Genomic DNA, 12311 nt, shown 5'->3' with positions numbered 1-12311 from the left:
GGCTGCAGGTTTAGAATTATGTACAATACGCTGTAAAGAGCGTAATTTTCACTCCTCGTGAACATCGTGCAAACCTTTATATTTGGCCTTATAGACAACAGCCTCTGCTCCCTCTCAATGTCTACATCGTCTCTGAGACCAGTAGTAAGTATGTGCCCCAAGTAGGTAGTTGAACATATTCTTCAGGGGTATAGGTACCATACAGCAACACCGGTGCGGTGGTACGTTTTGAGGGCACTTTTTACCCGCCTCAAAGACCATGTACTGGCTCTTCTTAACATTATACAACAAAGAAGCATTTTTTTGTCTTAACTGTTTGTCAGGATCAACAAACTTTCAGATATTTTATAATATTAGTACTTATGGTATCTCAGTTTACTTTTATTAAATACCTACAAGAAGAAGACAATATTATAATGTAACATAATCTCGCAATCTCAAAAATATACTTATCCATATTAACCACAACACATTCAGGGTTATTGACCCCAAATGGCACTACCTATCCCGATCACTGATTATTATGGTAAGTAGGTGGTAAACTTCTTGCTGTCAGACCTGTTAGTCACCTTACCATAAGATTTATCAGGATTACGATAAAACTTCGATGCAAATTTGGCTCTGGAGACGTAGGGGTGGACAGAACTCCACCCCAGCAGGAATTACGGGCGTGATTTATCTGTCTATCTGTGTAAATTCCAATAAAAATACATAAGTAGCTACCTACTTATATTACCATTATTACTGTCAGGGTGGGCAGAAACCACAAGTTATCAATAAAACAGCCGCCAGCAGGTGAATTGGTCCTACGATAGCATACGATGGAAATAATAAACCACAATAAATATTTATGCTTTTAGTGCCACCTAGTAATATTGTAACATTACTACGCTACGCTGAATTCGGGTACCTTACTTAGTCCGTTCCACCGTATTCCGTTTCGTCAATTACGTTCCATTCCACGTCTCGCAATATGAGTACCGAGAAGCGCCGCTAGATGTCGTGACATAAAATTTTTCCGAACACGAAAATGAGATAGAACGCAAGTTGCATTACAATCGTAATAAGAGTGAAGGAGACAAAAATAAATTGAACGAATGATGACGAACGAAATGACGAAATGAAGGACGAAGTTGAAGGGTGGACCCGCGGAACGGAACGACACCGCACGCACAAATCGAAAAGTATTTTTTCCTTTGACTGCTGTGTTTTGGGCTGTGCTGAGAATAAAATTATTATGGCTAGTAGTTCTTATGATGACAATTGTGATGTGTCGGCTATCTTTTTCGATTTAGACAACACTTTAATTCAAACGAGAAAAGGCGACAGTAGGGCCTGCAATAAGGTTTGTAATATTTTTCTCATCCATTGACATTGCCACGGTCACGGAACTTCGGAACGAAGTGCGCGCGCTGTCAACCTCGCGGTTTCTACGTCGTTGATTTGGTTGCTTTGCTTTCTTGCATTGCACCCCGCGTGTTGGACGCTCGGCGTTCCAGTGTGTTTATAAATAGGATATTCATAGTTGGAGAACGTCAGCTCGACGTCCAGATTTAGATATTTTGGAAGAGAACTCGTGCTAATAATAAACGTGATGTAGATCGAGCGGTGTCGGCACAATTCAACTCTTTGCTCTCAGTGGAGCGCGAACTGCTGCGCCTCGTGTCCGTGTCGTGTAATTTGTGATAATGGGCGACATATCAGAGCCAATTAAAAAATGTATACTCATATTAAAATCCGCAAAGAGCGACACCGAGAAATTCGCGGCGCTCTTCATGGTGACAAAACTGGTGAAGGGGAAGGATTGCAACTCTCAAGCTAAGAAGGCCCTGTTCGAAGCCATCGGGTTCAAATTTCTGAAGAAACTGCTGACAAGCACCGGCATTCAAGATGACTGTCCGCCATCCGTGTACAAGTCCGTCGCGCTGTCCATCCTCACATGCTTCTGCAACGATCCGGAGCTGGCCACACACCCTGAGATGCTGGCCAACATACCAGTGTTCCTCGACATTGTGCAGACGTCTGACAATGACGACTACGATGACAATCTCATCATTATCAGTGAAGCGTACACTTGCCTCCAATGTATCGCTGAGCAGGAAGCTGGACAAAAGGCACTCATCGAAGTAGGTGCTATTAAAAAGATGTCTGAGATCTATTCCCATCAAAGCTTCCAGACTGATGAAGCCCTTAATATTCTTGTGAAACTTGTGTCAAGATATGGACCTGCTGCCTGGGGTTCTGATCCCAAACCCTTCCATGCCCTGGTAAATAAGATAGCTTTAGATTTTGCCACAGATCAATCTGAAAGAAAGTTTGAATTGGCAACAATTTTAAGTGCTTTACTGTACAGCTGCAACAAATCTTCAGTTATCCCAGGATCCTCTGAAGAAACCTGGCCTCAAAGTATATACAAAGCTCTACATGACATTCTTACCAGTAAAATTGGTAAAAACCAGAGGGATCCAGCCCTTAAACTGGCTGCTAATATTGTTGATCTTCTTGGAATTGAATGGTGTCTTAATGATGAAGAAAACCCAAAAAAATTCTTCCTTTTGCTTCTCCAACTATGTGCTATTGAAGTCAGAATGCAATTAGAGGACAGAAGTTTTAAGCAAGCTGTTGCAAATGCTGATTTGGTGACTTCTTGCTTTATTGTATTGGAGCTGTCCATCAATTACATGGCAACTGATCAACTAGACCTTGAACAGAAAGAGAAGCAATCTGTATACACAAGTCTCAAGGGAGCTTTCAATGCTGTTGTTTCAATTCTTACTAAAGTATCCAATGACAAAAACAAAGACAAGTTGCCTGATGCCGAAAAGGTGTTTGTATGTGCTATGGTGCGAGTACTAGTAGCGTGGATTGCCCAAGAAACTACAGCTATGAGGGAACAAATCTACACTTTGCTGCCATTTATGTTTTCTCTGGCTAATGATTCCTTCCATGCACATAGAGCTAGAAAGTTAGCTGAAAAAAATAAGTCAGATGGAGAAGGATTGGACATAGATACATCTCTAATGGGTCAGATTGATTTGTTGCGTCTGATGTTACCAGCCCTATGCCATCTTGTTGTTGAGGATAAAGCAAGAGATATAGTATTAAACTTAAAACAGGAAGATATCCTCTATGAAGCCATGAACTTCCACTGGTCCATTGTTCACTATAAAAAGCCACCTATACCGAAATCTGAAAGGGGAAAACCAAGGACCCAACCTGAACCTGAACTAGACCCTCAACTTTTGGAAGACATGAAGGATTCGAGAGCTGCAATGGTCAGCCTTTGTAATATTTTCATGAATCTCACAGTATTGGCACCTAAAGTTGTTGAAAACAGCATGTTGTTTAACACTTTGCTTAAATTCATATTCAATAATCTACCAGAACTCAAGAACATACCTGAAAATCTTGTTTTGCATGGCCACTTGGCTGTTTTGGGATTACTTTTATTGAAACAACAAGCGGGCAAGGTCAAGAAGAATGACTTCTCTATATGCAGATACATTACCTCTACAATAAGATTTCTTTGGGACGCATACAATATTGATGAATCCAATGACCCTAATACATTGGTTGTATCCATGGCATACAAGGAAAATTGGAATGAAATTGCAGATTTGTGGTTCTTGGGTATGCAAACTATGAGTGGAGTCCTAACAATTGTGCCCTGGATTTCTGAGTTTGCCATTGAGAGTGGATGGGCCGAAGGTATTACTGACATGCTTGTTAAAGTTAAAGTTGGAACCCTGCAACCAAATGTTAAATCAGCATTTGAGGACTTCTTGTGTAGACTAGTAGATTCAAATGAAAGTGTCATCCCAGTATTAAAGAAGGCTGGTGCCCTCAAAATGTGCAGAAACCACCGGTTAATGGAATTAGGAAAGAAATTGTTTGGAGACTAATAAAGTCAATATGCCTATTAAAGTAATACTTCAATATACTTTTAAGTACTAAGTATGTACCAATTTGTGTTTGTTTACTTTTTCATAAAGTTTTGTAATAAAAATGTACTTAATAACTTATGTCACCAATACAAACTGCTTTTAATGTTGAGCAAGTCATGCCAAAATATAATTTTATGTATTGTGGAAATACCTATTGATGTTCAATTAATGTTTACAGTTACAAATGGATGAAATATGTTTATCCAATAAAAGTTCTCAGTCCAAACATTTTTTTATTCCTTACCAAGGGGTATCCCTTTTCAATACAATATCCATGTAAAGTTGAAAGCACCGTATAGAACTAATATGACATAATACAGTAATTTAAAGCAGCCAAAAAGCAAACAACATATAAAAGACATTTGCAAAACTTTTCACAATCTTGAAAAGTTAACACAGACTTCTGAGGCTTAATTATTTATCATCGTCATTAGTTCAGTATGTATTTAGGCTGTTATGTATCGGTAGAATTATAATGGGGTATCATCTTTCATCCGCGAAGCTGTGCCAAGCAACAGGTGAGTGAACGCCGACAGGGCAGGGCGTCGACCCCGGCTATTCCTGGACAGATACTTGGACACTTCCTTATACACATAACAAGACAAAATGTCGACACATCGTAGCATTCGTAACACAAATATCTCTATTTGTACATACAGACGTATTTTACATTTCATTCCTCCACTCTACTTCACACGTGACGTTTTCTAAAATCTAATTAATTAATATGAGACGCAATTAAATCTTACCATATCCAATTATTTTCTGACGTACGAAATCGTATTTTTATCTTTGTGGCTCATTCAATTAATGTACAAATTACTCATACAAGGTCACGTTGTGTGACATTAGTTTCGTGTTTACTTACCTAATCTTAATTTTATTTAGGAACTACTTTGATAAAGTATCTATGTTTGAGAAATACATACTTATGTAACAATGAGTAGTTGTGATATTGGTACGTAGTACCTACTACTGGTATCTACCTACAGTCTATCGCCGTTCTACTCTACTACTACTGTGTTGTTAGGCGTGGGTTCGAATCCCACATAGGACAATCATTTCTGTGGTTAGCTACTTTAATTGTGCTGTTATTACGTCGTTTGAATAAAAAGTATGTACATACCACTAAGACGTAGTGGAGTAAGCTCTGTACTATTGATAAGGCGAGACCCGTGCCCAGCAGTGCGACTGTTTATGTTATGTAACGCATAACGTAGGGACGCACCTTATGTGCGTAGTACTTTTTGGCCATGTAAAAAATGGTGTTTCCCTTCTACAGCTTGTGGAGATATTGCAGCAAGAGTACGGTCTCCCCCAAGATGTGGCTGTGGAGAGCGCCTCTAAGTTCCTCCGTGCGTTCCGCGCCCGTCCCGATGACGATTCCTTCACCCTGGACGAATGGCCCACGCACCTCTGGCGAAACTGTCTCCCCAAGAACTACAGGCATATTGCCAGTTAGTATAACACAAACTGTTGCTCTAATTCTTCAACGCTGTCCTGTCATCACAGATAAATTGCCAATTGTCTTACCCATAACACTTTGGGGTTTTGTAATGCATAAATATAAACAATTCTACGCATCAAGGGAAAGTCCTTTTTAAAACACAAGACTTCGTCATAAGAAAGAAATCAAAGTTCACTATCGTTTCTTTGTTCGTGCATTAGTCAGTCAGTGGGTACCTACATACACTGAAGATTGTAGACGTAAATATTCGGTCTCATGATTACAACTTCAGAGCATAACGCGGAGTTGGCTGCGGGCCCAAAATGTCGCCGCGTTCATTAGCAATAAATGAGGAACACTGTTTCTCTTTCAGTGTGCAAAATTGGAACATAAACACAGCACCGATTAAACAAACGTTTAGTTCACTGTACATCATATCTATAAACCAATGCTATGTGCTGTTATACATAATATTCGTGGATCGTGAATTTGTGGGGCCCTGGGTTAAAACTACTCGGGGGCCTCTCTTAATACTCAACTAATAGCAAAAAATATTTTAACAGACATTTTTTTTTCAACTTATGGTCTACTTTTTTGCGGGACCCTTTGTAACCCCGGGGCCCTGGGCTGCAGCCCAATCAGCCCATTACTGTTTATGAAGATTATTAAGCTAACTTTAGTCATCACAAAAACATTACCTTTAAGACATAAACGCTATTGGTAGCTGCAAATTTGTTTTCTAACGACTTGTAACTCTGTATACGACTAAACATAAATCTTGAAGTACCTACAACTAATATACTTTATAATGTACCTAATAAAACCAATATAGACTCTTGCTCGAGTAGCTAGGTACTTTATTCAAGTCTGCAAATGTGGGTAAAGGAAGGCGGAATCAACATGGTTGTCCGCAGCAAATATAAACAAGTTTGTGCAACATTAATTCTGGAGCGGTAACACTTGTTTCTCCTGATATTTTCATCGTTTACGCAAACAGTTGCTTCATCGAAGGGCGTGTGGGCGGCGGATTATACAAACATTGGTAGGAGCAAAACACAAAAAACAGACAAACGTGAATGGGATGTGACGCGGTGGAAATTATTAGAATTAGGGATGATATAAGACTTTGTAGTGTATTTTCCGTTGTTTACTGAGCTCTAAATAAGTTTTATTACGCTTTCATATCTCTAGTAAATATAATGGGATGGGATTATCGAAAGCATTTTTCTTTTTCAGAAAATATATCGGCCGAATGGATAAAATTGAGATTTCACTATTTGGCTCTAACGCCTGACGTAATTCATCTGTTAGAGACATTGCGGTATGTTTTTCACAATTTTACGGAAAATTATTTATGTTATGAAGAAATATTTATGGACAGACATTAATTTCATGTCTACACATTAATATATTTCTCCATAGTATACTTTATATTTAACGGTAATTTCTTTGTTTAAATCTCTTACATTCGCTTTATCCTTTGTCTTTAAATAGGTACTAATTGACTGTATATATCTACTTATAACATGTTTATTATGAAAAATATTTGAGCAAGGAAATTATCTATCCGCAGCAAGATTAAAGGGAATTGTTCTGATTTATGACATCGAATTATTAGTTCAGATTGTCAATTTGGAACAGTCTCTAGAATGTGCTGCATTAGTGCATGGTGTTATGTGGTAAACTAAATTGTTTTCTTTTTGTTTCAAGGCATTCTCCATTACATTATCACTCGGTACGAAGTACCATCGTCATGCATAGATGCACCTTCATTAGTGATTCATTTGTATTCTGTTTTCAGCCATTGGAAGCATGCTGCCACATAATACTATGGATATCAGTGGTATACTGATTTTTCGAAACTATCATGACAAAGTCAGCGCCAAAGTGTTGTGAAGGCATAAGATTTAAATGCCCTTTTAGACGTATTAAGTTAAAGCCACAAGGGCCATGCCTTCGCTCCCGTGTTGGGCTGACTTTTCGCGCATGTTGCTAATAAATGACTTGTTTTTCAACAGTTCAGTTGTTACTCAACGAGTGACTAAACTCGGGGCGCCGCGTGCGCAACACTTAGGTTTGAATTGTATTTGTAAAATTTGTGGGGAGTACATCGAGGCGAAGGTAAACCATTACCTCAAAAATTTCAGTGAAGCGATGGAGAAAGTTTCCCACAGTACAGCCGATGCCAACACACTTTACAAAGTTACAGTTTATTACATATACCCACCTACCCAATAAATGAGTAATTAAGTAACGAAACATCTCCATTGGTTCTTACATACTCTCGTTATAATTAGTGCCATTTTGATACGCAAGCTAAAATTATGTGCATTTAACACGCCACACTACATTAACTTCTAGTGCTCTGTCGCGGCGATCCCATATAGATCATTAACGGCTTCTTCAACATGGCACTTGCTTAGTTTTAAGTCTCTTTCGTATATAATTTATATATCTGGTATAAATTATATGGGAATAACACTGTCATGTATCATTTCAGCTAATAAATGCTCTTGCAACCGGCATGTAAATTTAACGGGAAATTACGAATGTAAATGTTTGCGTGGCTGACGTGCAGTGGTCCGTGTGCAAGATCATTTGCCATGTGTTATGTCATGTGCTGAGTTTCAGCATGTTCTGGAGCAGAAAATAACGAAAGGATGGTCGATGAATGTGGCACAGGGAGGATTATCTTCTCGGTCTGATCACGAACGGGCCTTCGCGCGCCCAGTGGCAGAAGATCGAACGGCTGGGCCTCCGCAAGTACTTCGACTGTTTGCTGGTGTCCGGAGACCTGCCGTGGGAGAAGCCGGACCAGCAGATCTTTCTCGAAGCCTGCAAGCTACTCAACGTCGAGCCGCGCACGTGCATCATGGTTGGAGACAAACTTGAAACTGATATTAAGGTAAGCAATTAAACATCTCAAAAAACCGAAGTTCTCATCTTATCCAATATTTTATTCAAAATAGCAGAGATGTATAATGACTTGCATATCAGAACAATTCGTGGGGAACGTTGACATTGGCGTGCCTTGGCAAAGTCCTGTGTTCATAATATATAGGTATACACGCTTGACATAATAAAACGCGTGAAATAAAAAAAAACTTGTACAGTAGCAATACCAGACACATTTCTATTACAGCTTGCCCAAGTCAAATAAGTTGCAATGCCATTGTTGCTACGTATCACAGACGCGGGATACACCGCCAAGAATTTTCTATTTCGATCTATTGATTGATCCCACTACGAATCTGGGCTCGTACCAGTTTTTCGAGATCTTGATTGCAATCACAGTCACTTTTGGTTAGTACGAAACTTTGGCATATGCCATTCTTAAGTTGCATCTAATCGAAAACTGTTCGATTCAATATCTACTGAATTCGAGCAGCTCAGAGATAAGTGCAGTATCGCAATATAGTATTACTGACAAAACTGAAGCGATCTACCTTCGTCTCTAAGTTCAGTGATATTGCTTCGACTCGTAAGGTCCTCACTTCCATGTCATCAGAACAAATGTCCGCAGTGTAGAACCCAAGCGAAAGCGACAAGCCTACCGATTATTAATTGACAACATTCTGTTATTTCAGGGCGGGAAAGAAGCCGAGCTGGGTGGCACGGTGTGGATACCGTTGCAGAAGGACGAGGAATCCTCCGACCTGCCGGACTTCACCATCGACAAGGTCACGGAGCTGCCAGAGGTGCTGCCAAACTCGCCCAAGTTGCGACGCAGCCAGGGCGCCAACGTGTGCTGAAGTGCCATCATAACAAGCCATCATGATCCAAGGTTGTGGAGTAAATCTTTTTGACGTGTCACAATTGGCACCACTTTACACATTCTCTTTGCGTCAACGAACGCAACTATTTTACGTACCTACTAGGTGCATACAAGTCAAGATTATTTACGCGATTCATTTTTATACAATTCCATACGGGATTTATTTTTATCAGACAAGGCAATCGTTAATGGTTTGCCTATATTTACTTTGTTGAACATTCTTCTTATGATCTTTGTGACAGTATTCAAAGTACAAATTATTTATTTTCACTTTGAACGAATTATTAGTTTTAGACCAGACTTCTAGTATTATATAGAACAAAACTAATTACAACTTTAGTTACCATTACAAATCTCTCCTATAACAAATCGTCAGATAAATATATTTTTAATCCAAGTACATATTTTGACATCGCAAACTTTATTTTTTGAGGAATATTCATTAACTAATAGGTATAAGTATCATTATTTTTAAGAAATTAACAAGGGTTAAGTGCAGCAAAGTACCTATTTTTATCTAAGAATATCCTATTTTTTCACTCTACTATGTAAGAAATATTTATTTTCAATTTTGGTTGTATTATTAAGTCGTCTTTTGAATAGACTGTCTTTTGTGATACCTACAATAAGTAGTTAGCTTTGTAATAAAATTGTAAAAACTCTTGAACTCTGAAATATTTACTTGTAAACTATCGTTTTTTAAAGCAAAGTTTATAGAGCTGAAAATATTCAATTAAATAGTAGCTACTGCAGTTTACAACCATGTTACTTAATGTTGTAGTGAGGTAGTCATCAAACAATACGTATTTCTTTGGATATCAAAGAACCTACTGACTGTTATTTTATGTTGTTATATTTGTTTGTAGAGTAGCTGTAGATTTGTAGTGTATAATTTCCTCCTTAGCATAGACGCAAACCTTAGCTTTAGTATGAGCAGAGATCTAAATAGAGGTAATATTTTAAACAGTTGTACAAATAACTTCTGAAATCTATGAACAAATCTCTAATAGCGTAAAGAAATGAGTATTTTTCTAAACTAGGTAAGCCTTTAAATTTAAGGCTATTAAGGTCTGTTAAGGTTCCGTTCAATAAATATGGTGTCCATTATGAATTTGGTTTTCTTTGATAACACAGCATCACGCCTGCATCCCCGATGGGGTAGGTAGAGGTGAATAATATGTATATACTATACACACCCACTCCCTGCCAGCTGTTTTTTAGTTTCTTTAATAACACTTTGATTAATGCTATCACTGGCACTTTTTCCTGGACCTCCTCCAGGTGCCGCACTTTTCTAAATATATGAAAAGTGCGATACGCGCGTCCTCTCGGTCGTACTTACACATTCAGCTGCATACGGTAATAATGAGATTTTTGTATGGGGTGTGCTATGGTCAATATGTATGCATCTCTGCTAAAGTATATTAATCCAAGCATGTCGTATTTGTAGGGTGTCAAGAAGTGGGGATGGCAAAGATCGGTCCATAGGACTGAAAGGTTGGTTGGTAGGACCATGGGAAGGTGGTGGGTTATGTGTCGTAAAAACCGACTAAGGTTCTTACAAGACATCTTAGGACTTCAATCAGTGTTGTCTCCCAGAGTATATCTGATGACACTTGTGGCCCCCCAACAGAATCCAAGTGGCTTTAAGTATGTATGGATGTTACAAAACAGCATGAAACTCCTAATAAAGCTATATTAATTAATCTATACATATCTACAAATTGCAATAAATAACTAAGCAGTTCTCAACATCTTAGCTTCTCTCTTCTCTTGTAGCATCTTCTTCTGTTCTTCCACAATTCTTTTCCTTTCTTCAAGAAATTCTCCGTACTCCTGGAATTAAAATTATATGACCAATTATTATAACATAACCATTCTTGAAACATCATAATTTTCTTCATGGTTGAATTTCTTCCACATTTTAAAACAATCAATGAAGACTTATTCAACGTTTGATACACTAAACTTTCTATTATATAAACACAACATGGAAAATAAAAGTAATTTCACCCCACCTTTGCATCAAGTTCCTTGACTACTTCAATCCCGCATGTTCTAGCAGTGGCTATTAACATGGTGCATATTTCCTCCAGGGGCCTCCATTCCAATGGTGGGTCCTGCGCCTTTATTTTGGCTATTTCATATATGTGCTTTAGAGTTATTTTTCCACTGATTTCTTTCACTGAAACAATACAAACAATGTGAAAGGGAAGTCTTTGCCCTTGATAACATTGGCCCGTTAGATTAGCTGCATACACTATCGCAGTACAGATTTAAATATGAAAAGATGGATATTGTAAGTCAATATCTCATCAATATTGTAAGTAAAATTTACCAGGCTCCATAGCTCCTCTGCTGATTCCAGCAGCTTGCTTCAAGAAATACGACGCTGGCGGTTGATGAATAATCAACTGGTAGGAACGATCCGAATTGACTTTCACTCTAGTCGGAAGAGGTATGCCTTGCTTTATGTTAGCTGTCCGCTCATTAAAGTCTTTGCAAAATGCTGCTATGTTAATATTACGCTGAAAATGTTGAAAAACAATGATTAGAGAACTATAATTATAGTTGAAAGTATGTTTATTAATCTTTAATCTCCAAGTTCAACATGAGATTTTAAATACACCTTTGTAGGTTATGTATTTAGATTCTATATAAAACATCCCTCAGGTGGTAAAAGAATGCGACATCCTTACCTGGCCAAGCATAGGACCTAGTGGCGGACCAGCAGCAGCCATTCCAGCAGGAATATTAGTCCTCAATTTAGAAGAGTGGTCTATTTTATCTCCAACTTTTTTCATTGATTTCAAACGAGCTACCGATTTGGACATGGTGAATGTTAGAGAACTTGTACTTTTTTTAAATTAAAACCGTCTAAGTCCTACGACACAAATCACACACTTAATTTTATTACAATTTTATATTGAAAATCGCAATTTTCGAATGTTTACGAAACTTGACTTTTGTTTTTTTATATAAATTAACTTATTTCTATATATTATGTGCGCATTTGATATTATAGAAAGAATAGTAGCTCCCTTTCTTTTAAATAGGCCTAATTCTTTTATTCGAATCGATTAGTGAAAAATCCTTACCACATAAACGCAAATAGAGATTCAAAAACCGGTTATTTCCGATATTT

At 38.1% G+C, this 12311-nt stretch overlaps 3 protein-coding genes across 3 annotated transcripts; 2 read left to right on the top strand and 1 right to left on the bottom strand.

Moving 5' to 3' along the window:
- The first annotated feature begins 1135 nt into the window (after positions 1-1135).
- On the top strand, positions 1136-10273 carry LOC126374804 (N-acylneuraminate-9-phosphatase). Its single transcript, XM_050021525.1, has 5 exons — positions 1136-1345; positions 5227-5401; positions 6628-6712; positions 8074-8296; positions 8979-10273. Exons 1-5 carry the CDS (start codon positions 1238-1240, stop codon positions 9141-9143), a joined length of 756 nt encoding a protein of 251 aa, XP_049877482.1. The 5' UTR covers positions 1136-1237; the 3' UTR covers positions 9144-10273.
- On the top strand, positions 1428-4170 carry LOC126374788 (neurochondrin homolog). Its single transcript, XM_050021507.1, has one exon. It carries the CDS (start codon positions 1689-1691, stop codon positions 3900-3902), a length of 2214 nt encoding a protein of 737 aa, XP_049877464.1. The 5' UTR covers positions 1428-1688; the 3' UTR covers positions 3903-4170.
- A 571-nt stretch (positions 10274-10844) lies between the features above and the next one.
- LOC126374812 (39S ribosomal protein L11, mitochondrial) lies at positions 10845-12150 on the bottom strand. The gene is made up of 4 exons (XM_050021537.1): positions 11866-12150; positions 11505-11694; positions 11185-11351; positions 10845-11002 (listed from the first exon to the last, which is right to left on the bottom strand). The coding sequence occupies exons 1-4, from the start codon at positions 11998-12000 to the stop codon at positions 10904-10906; spliced, it is 591 nt and encodes a 196-aa protein (XP_049877494.1). The 5' UTR covers positions 12001-12150; the 3' UTR covers positions 10845-10903.
- Between the last annotated feature and the right edge of the window lie 161 nt (positions 12151-12311).

This window comes from Pectinophora gossypiella, chromosome 18, assembly GCF_024362695.1.
Source record: "Pectinophora gossypiella chromosome 18, ilPecGoss1.1, whole genome shotgun sequence".
NCBI classification, from domain to species: Eukaryota; Metazoa; Arthropoda; class Insecta; order Lepidoptera; family Gelechiidae; genus Pectinophora; species Pectinophora gossypiella.
The sequence above is the reverse complement of the archived record's forward strand: the minus strand, read 5'-3'. Positions and strand labels throughout refer to the sequence as shown.

Bases quoted from the DNA above. Each gene is read 5' to 3' on its own strand.
- LOC126374788 (XM_050021507.1), top strand. From the start codon at position 1,689: ATGGGCGACATATCAGAGCCAATTAAAAAATGTATACTCATATTAAAA.
- LOC126374804 (XM_050021525.1), top strand. From the start codon at position 1,238: ATGGCTAGTAGTTCTTATGATGACAATTGTGATGTGTCGGCTATCTTT. The intron at 5,402-6,627 runs GTTAGTATAACA...TTTCTTTTTCAG, and splicing joins GAACTACAGGCATATTGCCA to AAAATATATCGGCCGAATGG. The intron at 8,297-8,978 runs GTAAGCAATTAA...CTGTTATTTCAG, and splicing joins AACTTGAAACTGATATTAAG to GGCGGGAAAGAAGCCGAGCT.
- LOC126374812 (XM_050021537.1), bottom strand. From the start codon at position 12,000: ATGTCCAAATCGGTAGCTCGTTTGAAATCAATGAAAAAAGTTGGAGAT. The intron at 11,695-11,865 runs GTAAGGATGTCG...CAACATTTTCAG, and splicing joins TAGGTCCTATGCTTGGCCAG to CGTAATATTAACATAGCAGC. The intron at 11,352-11,504 runs GTAAATTTTACT...GTATTGTTTCAG, and splicing joins CAGAGGAGCTATGGAGCCTG to TGAAAGAAATCAGTGGAAAA.